The sequence below is a fragment of the Mustela erminea genome, chromosome 5 (assembly GCF_009829155.1).
Source record: "Mustela erminea isolate mMusErm1 chromosome 5, mMusErm1.Pri, whole genome shotgun sequence".
Lineage (NCBI taxonomy): Eukaryota > Metazoa > Chordata > Mammalia > Carnivora > Mustelidae > Mustela > Mustela erminea.
Window position 1 is genome coordinate 40565520 of NC_045618.1, and position 10853 is coordinate 40576372.

Genomic DNA, 10853 nt, shown 5'->3' on the forward strand with positions numbered 1-10853 from the left:
TCTTTAACCAAAATAGTAATAATAATAAAATAATAAAGACTTATTTGTCAGAGAAAGCGAGAGGAGAGAGTGCATGTGCATGCACAAGCAGCAGGAGTGGCAAGCAGAAGGAAAAAGCAGGCTCCCTGCCGAGTAAGAAGCCTGCCTGGGGACTTCATCCTTGCACCCTAGAATCAGAGTCAAAGACAGATGCTTAACGAACTGAGCCACCCAGGCATCCCAACAGTGCTTCAATTTAAACCCAGGCCTATTCCCACCTTTCGAAATCCACAAAGCCATTTAATCTGTGAGTGGCTACAATGTGCCAGTTGTTAATGCTATCTCTTTTAATGTAAAAAGAGGCTCCAAAAGTCACACCCACAAAATGTTTAAAGGTAAGCCTCCAAGATTATGTAACCTGCCCCATGACAAACAGGCCATAAGAGGCAGAAGTGCACAAAAAGGCCCAACTTTGCCATGCCTTACTGTTATAAACAGCTGTACCACACAAAAGCACTGGACATTTAATTTATCAGTTTATAAACATAAAAACCATGAGGACAAAATTTTCAAACATATAGTGATGAAACTATAATAATAATTTGATATGTTTTAAGAAAAATGAAATTTTACCCTCTTTGAAAACTGATTTAAATTTTGAAACAGTATAAGAAAATTCTACTTGATGTCTCAGGAATGAGCTGACACCATTTTTTATTCTGTACATTTAGAATGAAGTCATGAACTTTATAAAGACATCTTTGATCATTCCAAAAACAAACAAGCAAAAAAACCCTGAAATTTTACACTCTAGCTTTTGACTGTTTTCATAATCTGTAGCTTGGGGCTTACTTAGCACATGCTGAAATTAGAAACTATATTATAATATCTTCCTTTATGAAAAAAGGATCATCCTTCCCCCATACAAAATATAACTCACATTTTAAAAGGCTCTGACGATCACCATCTAGCCCAGAACCTAGTACGACATTATATAATGAACAGATAGATTTCCTGACTGATAATGGGAGTATCCCTAGGTTGGATATAACAAGGTCTGGATTTCTATTCAGCCCTCACTGGAACACGAAGAGGTGACATGGCAGTCAAACTAGCACCATGTATGGTCGGTCCCATCCTCTCAGTAAAACTGTAAACTCCCAAATTCAATGATGCTAGAGTATCTATGGATTCCTAATTTATGTCACAGATGAGAGATAACTTATAAGAAAAACCAAATCCCCTTTAAATTCCAACAAGCAACACTGACCACCTTCGGCTCTTTTTTGTACAGTCAGTAACCATCTCTATTTCCAATTCCCATTTATGCCTGTGCTAGCAACACTCCTAGAGAAAATTAATCCGGTAATCTTCAGTCCTTCAAGGACTCAGGCACATGCCACAGAAATGTGTGCTGATGCAAAAGAAAGTGGTATGACTGGGAAGAGGGCGCTAACTTAAAGTTTAATGTAAGAGAAGCTTCACTTTTTTTTTTTTTAAAGCAACATCTACACCTGGCATTGAGCTTGAACCCACAACCCTGAGATCGAGTCGCATGTTCCACCGACTGAACCAGCCAGTCACCCCCAAAGCCTAACTTCAATGCTCTGAGAAACAAAACTAGAAAATAAGCCGAGCAATAAAGATAGTCTGAATAACAAAATACAAATGGAAGCAAAATTAACTTTATCATATTTTAAATTATCACAGTAGTAACACATGGCTATTTTTGAAATTACATAACTTCACATAAAAACACTGCAATATTCTTTGCATGATTTTAGTCTAAAGTAAAATGGCAAAGCAAAATGTATACACCAAAGGAAGAGGACGCTAGAAATACTTTCTTAATTATGCAACATAAATGCATACAAGTCCACAAGTATTTAATTTTAAGAATTAAGGATAATTCAGAATTTTCAGATTTTAGAGGAGTATGACAGTATATGCATCATGTATCAAACTATATTTCCCAGTGGCTTCTGGGACAGGGCCTCTCAATCAATCACAGAAATATTTGTGCAATGAAACATGCATATTCATACCAAATGAGATAAATCAAGACCATAAATACATCAAGACCATAAATAGCTTCACTTTTGCCAACAAACTTAAGAAAAAACTCAAGATTTTCCGAATTTTTGTATTTCAGAATTATGAATAAAGGATTCTAGGTCATAAATTGGTTTTCTCCTCCAAAGGTAAAGTAGTCCTTCTAAGGATTTGCAATTTTCCTTTTCAAGTTCGGAAATACATCCAAAACGAAACTCCACTCAATAAGTAGATTTAAAGTAATCTCGCCCAAAAACTTTGTGAGAATAACTGTTCCGCATAAACATTTACGAAGCTATAAAATATAGAAAACTTTAGTCATAAAATTGCTGTTTGAAAAGTGGGGGGGATTCAGTATATAAGCCAAACTGAACAAGACTGTTTCCAGCAACCTCTCCCCAAACGCATAACTGCATGCAGTATCTTAAAATAATCAGAATATGCTTTCTGTTGTCTGCATACAACTGCATGCAGTGTTTTTGCATCTCGTCTATTAAACTGATGTTTTACTAATGAAATCTTTCTAAATGACCTTATATGTTGTCTTAAACACTGCAGTTATCCAACAGATCATTTTATTGTCTTTTTAAAAATCCACTGCAGATAATTCACACTCATTATAATAAATCTAGAAAATACCAACAGCATATTTTTTTAAAATCTGTTAACTTTATCATCTGAAGATAACCAAATTCAACAGAAACACACACACAAAATAAATGCACACGAGTACACACAAGATTTTAATTTAAAAGGCAGCAAAAAAATGTAACTCAGTTTTTAATGGGTTATTTTTCCAGTCCATCAATAGAGAGAAAATACTAGCTGACCCGAAGCCTCACTGTCTGAATCAAATAAAGCAATGCGGAAGTTTTTGGAAAATGTAAATTATGCAATACAATTTGCAAACTGAGAGGCAGAAAGAAATGAATGAAAATGATACCAAGCTTCAAGCTCTGTCTAGAGCAGTCAGTGGTTCTTAACTCTACCTGCATGAGAATCACCTGAGGAACTGTTAGAAAATAACGAAGTCTGTGTCCCCAACAGAGCAGCCAAAATCAAACCTCTGGGGAGGCAGAAGCCTGGTAGCTGTATTTTTAAGAACTCAAATGACTCTACCATAGAGAACTACTAGGACAACTGAGCCTAAGTAACTAAGAGGCTAGAATGACAAGAAAGTACGAGGAAGATTATTGTTTTCAGCTTCTCCAAACTATAGAAAGTTTCAATTCTCTCTGCCTTTGACAAAACACCATGTATGATGTGAACCTATTTTAGTTGTTGAAAAGGGGGTAAAAATCTGTAAACATAAATCTTCTATGAGTACGTGCACATATACGTACACAACTCAGATCAACAGATAACACCTGATAGATTCAGGGTGGTGGAATTATAGGCAATTTCACCTTTTAGTGCCTTTCTGGATTATGAATTTTTTTTAATGAACATATATCCCATTTATAATCTGGAAAACAATATTATAAAGCCATAATAATAATAATACTATCCCAGGGTACCAGATCTGCCATGTAAAACTACCTCAGGCTGTGGAGTTCAGGATGTGAGTAATTAATTCCTAAAACTGCACAACTTTGAAGCCTTTTTATATGACATATATGTGAGAACTTTAGCATAACTGATTAGCCAGGAAATTCCACCCTTGTACCTTAAACCATTGTTCAACCTCTTCGATAAAGTCATTTCTGATGCCACCAACTAATAGTATTTTTCCCCTAATTCCTGGACAATTCATACCTCATTTTATATGAGCTTGTGAAAGAGGAGATAGTCTGAAGCCCTCTGCTCCTAATTCAGAAGGCAGAGAAGGACTAACTTGGGAAAAATGCGCTGTCTTAAAGTACTAGAAAAATTTTCCTACATCGACACACATCACATTTGACACAATAAAACAGTCGAAAAAAGTACATGAGGGCTTTGATGATAAATATACTCCACCATATAAACTGCAGAAAACAAGTTGCAGGTTTTAACAGCAAAGGCGAAAGGTTTGATTTGGTGATGTGAAAACGAGGCTGGACAATAATCCAGCAAAAGTTTTAAGGATTTCCAACACAGTTACAAAGTGGTAAGGAATAAAAGGATGTTGCAATGACTCACATGTTCTGGGTTCTGGATGCTTTACACATCAGTGCCTAAGGAGGACCCACCAGTGCCATTGAGAAAGGTACCTCTGGAAGTAACAGACTATTGATCTCTGATATATGTGCTTCCAGCAAAGAAAATGGCAATTAAAACAAGCACCAAAAGAGGGATCTTTAAAAGCAGTTAAGAAAGCCATCATACGGCCCTTAGTATTCATTCAACAAATATTTTTTGAGTACCTATCCCACGCCTAGCACTGTGCTAGCCATTACAGAGACTAATGTAAACAAAAGGCTGTGTGTCCTTACCCTCACAAAGTTTCTAGCCTAGTGGGTATCCAAAAATATTTATGACAATTCTATCCCGAAAGCCCTTCTCAATGCCACAGTTCTGATTAGTTTCCTTAACACCCAAACATACTGCAATTAAAAAAAAAAAAAAAAAAAAAAAAGGCAAGAATTAAAGTATACTAAAATAAAGTATTATGTTAAATGCATTTTATGTGGTTTACTTAACAGACACAAATTTCAGAAAGCTTTACACAATAAACATGTAATTCTTTACATTATCTGAGGTATTTTCCACACAAAATTAGGCATTAGATGTCTGGATAAACCTATAACCCCAAATTACACTTGTTTCTACAGGAGGAAAATAAATCAGATTTCATGTAGTGGTTTGAACCTTTGCTAAGCTTGTATGTACTGCACATTAAAACATCAATAGTATTGCATTATATATAATTCTGAATACTATACTGATTAAAGCCACATAAAATAACTTTTGCTGAAGTTTAAAGGTGAGTCTAAAGGTTGAAAATCAAAAGAATATGGTATGCCATCGTCAGGTAAAGCAAAAGAAACTTTAAATCTATAATCTCTAAAACAAGTTAATGAGGAGTTAGCTCTACCTGTTTAACCACTTTCTTCACACACACGCCCAAATAATATGACAATAAATCTCCCCGGTAAAGCTTTCTTCTGTGTTACTTATTAAAAAGTTCATAGCAAAGAGAATTGTAAAAAAGACTCAGAAGGGACAACCAATACAAGCTACAAACCGTTTCACTGTTAACCACATGCAAACAGAATTTATAAACAATATTAGAACTATAACACTATCAACACTTATTACAAGCACAAACTTGTTTTAAAAATATTCTAAAATATAGTTAAGAATACAGATCCCCTTTCCTCTAATCTGGCTAAACACAAGTATTTTAACATAAAATTTTTTAAATACTGACCCTTCATTTATAAGAGAATAAATTTAATATTTCACCTGAGTAATTGATCCACACCCATTAAGCTACTCTCTTGCTTTCTTAATATCATTTAACTTTTACTTGATACCTTAAGATTATCATACGAATTATTCATTTTCCTGACAAGCTATTATATGCTGTATCTTGCTGATGTCTATATGACTACCCCTAAGTAATCCCTTTCTTTGTTCTCCTTTTCTAATAATCTGTCCTAAAGAATATTTATACTGATGGAGCACCTATGAGCTTTACAGTTCCTTCTTTGCACATCTATTTTAGTTGAACAGAAAACATTTTTCTTCTGACTTCTGACCATATATAATCATTAAATTTTAGAACTAAAGGAGTCCTACAGATGATCCAGTAAAACTTTCGGTTTTATTAAAAAAAAAAAAAAAAAAAGAACAAACAGATCACTGAAGGAAAGGTGGTATGACCAATACCAAGTTATTTTCAAGGTAGAGACTATTGAGCAAAATAAGATTTGGAATGTAGTAATTCAGCAAGTAGACTGAAAAACTGACATCAGATTAAAATATTTAATTTCTTGAATCCTTGATTTTAAAACATACTGTTATTTTTAAGTTTCCATATTCAAATTTGATTTTTACTCTTTTTACTTATTTTTATTATTATTTTTAATATTATTTTAAAACTGAACTTAAAATAATCTTACTCGTAAGCATCTTTAATTGCACATTAATTCAAACCAGGTTCTTAGACTGGGATTTACATTGCGTTCTTTGTAATTCACAGAATTTTCAGAACAATAATAAATGGAATTTAAGGAGTCAAGAGCTACTTATCATGCAAGTCCTAGAATAAGTCTCATGAAGTACTCAGTGATTACATGTTACAACTTCTAACTAAAGACCACAAGACACCTTAATATCAGTGTTATGGAAAAATTAAAGTTCAAGTATCCTAATAATCCATATAAAAGAAAAAAATTAACAAACTGATCATATATGTATATATACACACACACTGTATATATAGAAAATAAAAACTTCTTAAAATTCTACATTGCTAAAAATTATTTCTAAGGGTAAGACAAATGAAGTTCCTAATAACTGAAAAAGAGACACACAAATAAATTAAAAATAGGTGAGAATGCACATATCAGATGAAGTTTACTTTCAGTGCTAAAATCCATAATCAGCTTGAATAATCTGGAACTATGATTAATACATAGCATCTGTTAAACAATCACAATGTGCTAAATAAACTACATGAATTAAAATCACTATAAGAAATACGGTTAATTCCTGTTTTACTTCTTTCCAAAATTTCTATGCTTCATTTTGAAATAACTCTGGTTTGTAAGCATAGGCTTCTCAGCACCAGCTTCTCTCAACACAGGGAAATGTATCTCTCAAAGTGATACACTGAGTCAGAGTTACATTAAAAGCCACAGACCTTCAAGATAACTTTGTTATTCCTCTAAACTCCAGTTCCACCTCTGTCATTCCCATCCCACCCAGGAAATACTCCTTATCCCTGTTCAGTTTCCTCTGGCACAAAAGGGGGACGCTTGCAAACCTATTAAGACTCAAACAGTGAGATGGCGTCAGATCTGCCTGGTCCTAACACCTACAGACTGCTTAAGATCCAATGTTAATATTTCCATCTTTTCAAGGTTAATCCATTCAATCATTTTACCCTAGTTACAGTCAATCTGGTCCACGGCAGACAGAGCAGTATTTGGGTACTTGGAGCAGTAAGGAAAGTTAGATTTTTAAAAATTCTGCAGCTGTCCATGACACACTCCACCTATTGCAAACAGGTACCAGGACGCAGATACCCACATCATGTTCACCCTCTGCCACTGTCTTTATAAGAAGGTGGGAGAAATTTATAATTATTCAAGTCAAGACTTCAACTACCAGAACATTTTTTTTTAAAAAATCTAAGTCCCATTTATACTGTCAAAGTGTTAATTTAAAACCACTTTTCCCTATTCATTAAATCACCATATCCTGGAAATATATTCTGGCTAGTTTACAAGTTAAAAATTAAAAATTTTGAACATATCCCTACAACTTTTTTTAAAGCTAATTAATCATGGATTTTTCCCTACGTTGTTAGTATGATTGGTGAGGTCTTTTTGAATTTCCCTGAAAATTAGAATGTATAATAGCATAAATGGAAATTAAGTTCACCAAGTCAAACAAAATACTAAACATAAAGGTTATAAAATTTTAATATACTAGAAAAAACAGCAGGAGCCAAGGTGAAAGATTTGGAAGGAATTCCATCAATACTCTGCCAATTGTGGGGCAAGGTAGACATGTATTTAATTGTATTTTATTCTTCAGGTCTTCACACTATGAAAGAAGAAACATTATGAAACTGGACTTTGTGATTTTTTTGGAAGCAATAAAAAACTGGTCTCTTTCAGGTCAGCTTCAGCCAAATCTTAAGGGCTACAAGTTATCCAGAGCCTGGCAACAGTAACTTTTCTTCCTTGACCCAAGAAGGCAGAGTGCCAGAGGGAAATAGCAAAGAGTAGCACTATATAAACAGGGCAAGTGGCACAAGAGCAGAGGCAAGTTATATAACCAAAATATATTTTAAAATATGTTCATAACTCGTAACAACCTTTGCCTTTGGTTGGTTTCTTGTTTGGAGTATCAGTTGAAACAGTTAATTCAATATTATCTGGATCGCCTCCTTCCTCTTCAATAGCCTACATTAGAAAGAGAAGTTAATATGCTACACAATCTATCTAAACTTATTTCATAAAAACGAAAAAAAAATTAGCAAACCTCAAGCCTCAAGACATTAGAATTGCCAGTCATTTCATAAACCGACTTCAAAAAGAGCAATTAAACTACACGAGTAAGAGAAACTTCCACGGGGATTATCATTAGGTATCAAAATCACAAGGAGTTTTAAATTCTACCGAGTCGAAATAATTAAATATCACGTTATCATACTGAACAAAAGTCTAAATATTCTCAATTGCAGAAAAGTTGCTAGCTATGAAAGTAAATAACTAAAAAGAGTTTTCCTAATTTCTAGAATGCAAACTTATTTCTCCTCTACTACAATTCCAACGCTCACTCAAATAAACCAGAAAGATAATCAGGGATGAAAAAGCAGATTACTGCTCTGATGCAAAAACTGAAAACCCAGCGGAAAACAAACCCTCTCTCTCACCCACCCCTCAACTCCCACTACCAATTCCCCCCCAAGATGGGGAGGAAACGGTTGGGCACAATTAAACGGTAACTTCACAGAAGTCACCAAAGTAACCAGTCCCTCCGAGGCCAAGAAATGCACGCGCTCACCACCGCTAAAGACTGGGGACCGAGCGCCTCCCGGGTCTCCACGATCGCCCTTGGGAGGCCGCGCCGGCCGTCGACAGCCCTCGCAGCCTGGCGGGGACGTCCCGGGGGAGGCAGGGGCGCGCTCGGCTGCGACGGCCGGTCCCGGGCGGCTCGCGGGCCCCTCGCAGGCCCAGCCAGGCTCGCGGGGGCGGGGGCGCCGCGGAAGGGTCTTTACCCTACTCGCGCGCGCGGGCGCCGCCCGGGGCCTCCCCACGGCGCAGCCCCGCGGGCCCCGGCGGCTGCGGGCGGCCGGGGGCTGCGGCGGAAGTGGGGGCTCCGAGGCGCGGCCTAAGCTCCCATTCCCGGACCTCGCCGGGCCTCACCTGCTTGAGTCGGGAAACGAGCACAGTCTTCACTCCGGTGATGTCTAAGTTCCGCCGCTTCAGCTCGGACTTGAGATCGATGACCCGCAGATCAGTGATCTTTTTACCTTCCGCCTGACCCGAGGCGGCCGAGGCTGCCACAGCACCGGTAGCGGCAGCCATTTTAGAAGAGCAGCGCGCTGCCGAGGCAGCGAGTGGGCTGCAGGGCGGCGGCAGCAGCGCCAACTTCGACCCAGGCCTCGGCGGCCGCCGGCGCCGCGCAGCGCTGCGCACAATGAGCCGCTGGCCCCGCCCCCTGTCCGCCACCCCAGCGCAACCTGCAGCCGCAGCCAGCACCCGGATGACGGGCGCGCGTGCGCACTGGCGCGGGCGACGGCGCCCGGCGCGCTCCGCGGAGCCGGCCGCGGCCACCTGGGCGGCGCGACCCCTTGCGTGGGCTGGAGGTCAGGCACGTCCAACCGCACCAACGTCCGCCGTGGCGCCGTTCTCCCGGCGCTTCGTTAGCCATTTTCTGGCAGCGTCTGGAGTCTTGAGCAACAAAAGTGTCAGGCACTTCACGGCATGGATAGTTCGAGTGTTACTCAACACAAACCCAGGGGCGTGTGCGCGCCCTGAACCTCTTCCAGGGAGATACTTTATCACTCCTGCTGAATAATCGAAAAAATGTGGCCAGTGTGCACTAACGAATTAGGTTCCCCGAGTTGCAATCAAAAGGCCAGAAAGAAACCGTACAGCAGTTTTAGAAAATAAAGAATATAAAGGGCTCTAAGGGTTATAAGACTATAAAGGGCTGGCCTGGGTGACAGGTCCCACTAGCTAGCTCGGGAAAACCATGCCTTCAGCCCAGGGAGGCTTAGTTGATCCCAGGGCTGTCCCGGCTCGCTGGAAAAACAGGACAACTTCCCCTCTGCCTTTGCCTCAGTTTGCCAACCCTTCCGGTGGACCTGAGGGCGCAACACGAAATCCATCACTGAATGAGGAAGTTCATAAGTACTTGTTATCATTCTCATACACTGTGTTCACTGTTTTGCGGGGGGATCCCAAGAGCAATCACCGTCTTCTTAGGAAGGACCGGCCTGTGCAAGTGAGTACGTGTTTGTAACTTTAGTCGGCATTATTAACAAAGCGTAAGAATAGTTCTATAAATCCATACACTTATTATGACGCACAATTAAATAGACTGTCATTTTTTGGTTTCTAAAATTTAAATTGATGAGGTCTGTCTCCTTTTATGGTTGGTTTTTTTTTTTTTTTTTTTCTGATTGACTAATTAGACCAGGAGAAGAAAAACTGGACATAATGAAATAATACTTGACATTCGGGTAGTTCTTTACAGTTTATAATGCGCTTTGACATGCAATAACCCTCTTAATCCTTCTGAACTCTGTTGGGTAAATCTATGCGAGGCTTAGAGAGATTAAATGACTTGTGCATGTTCACATAGCTGGTATGTGGCAGAACCGGTGCTCAAATCCAGGTCTCCTGATTCCAAGTCCAGTTCTGGGTCTACTACAACTTGATTCACGTCATAGAATTTTAGAATTCAAAGGATCTTTAGAAACCTGGCACAGTTCTCTCTCTCTCAACAGATGAAGATTTTTAGCAATTTATCTGGAGACCCACAACTAGTTATTGGCCAAAATGACACTGAACCTGAGATCTCATTCCAGCGTGTTTCCCACTAAGCCACCACCTGCCTTGTGTCCACTAGTGCACACTGACCCGCCTTCTGAACACATGTGAATACTTCTAATGACGGGTTGTACTAACCAAAAACTAATGTGATAGTTAAAGTGAAAG

At 38.7% G+C, this 10853-nt stretch overlaps 1 protein-coding gene across 10 annotated transcripts in view; it reads right to left on the minus strand.

Moving 5' to 3' along the window:
* The window catches only part of SLTM (SAFB like transcription modulator), a 44657-nt gene extending 35341 nt beyond the window's left edge, over positions 1-9316 (minus strand). For 8 of the 10 annotated variants that reach the window (XM_032342688.1, XM_032342685.1, XM_032342683.1 and 5 more), the window contains exons 1-2: positions 9054-9316; positions 8000-8087 (exon numbers count right to left, since the gene is read on the minus strand). In XM_032342688.1, coding sequence (XP_032198579.1) covers positions 8000-8087; positions 9054-9215 — 250 coding nt within the window. In that variant the 5' untranslated portion in view covers positions 9216-9316. Of the gene's footprint in view, positions 1-7999; positions 8088-8691; positions 8877-9053 lie in introns of those variants that run through there. The other 2 variants (XM_032342691.1, XM_032342690.1) reach the window with 1 other exon arrangement.
* Positions 9317-10853: the final 1537 nt, after the last annotated feature.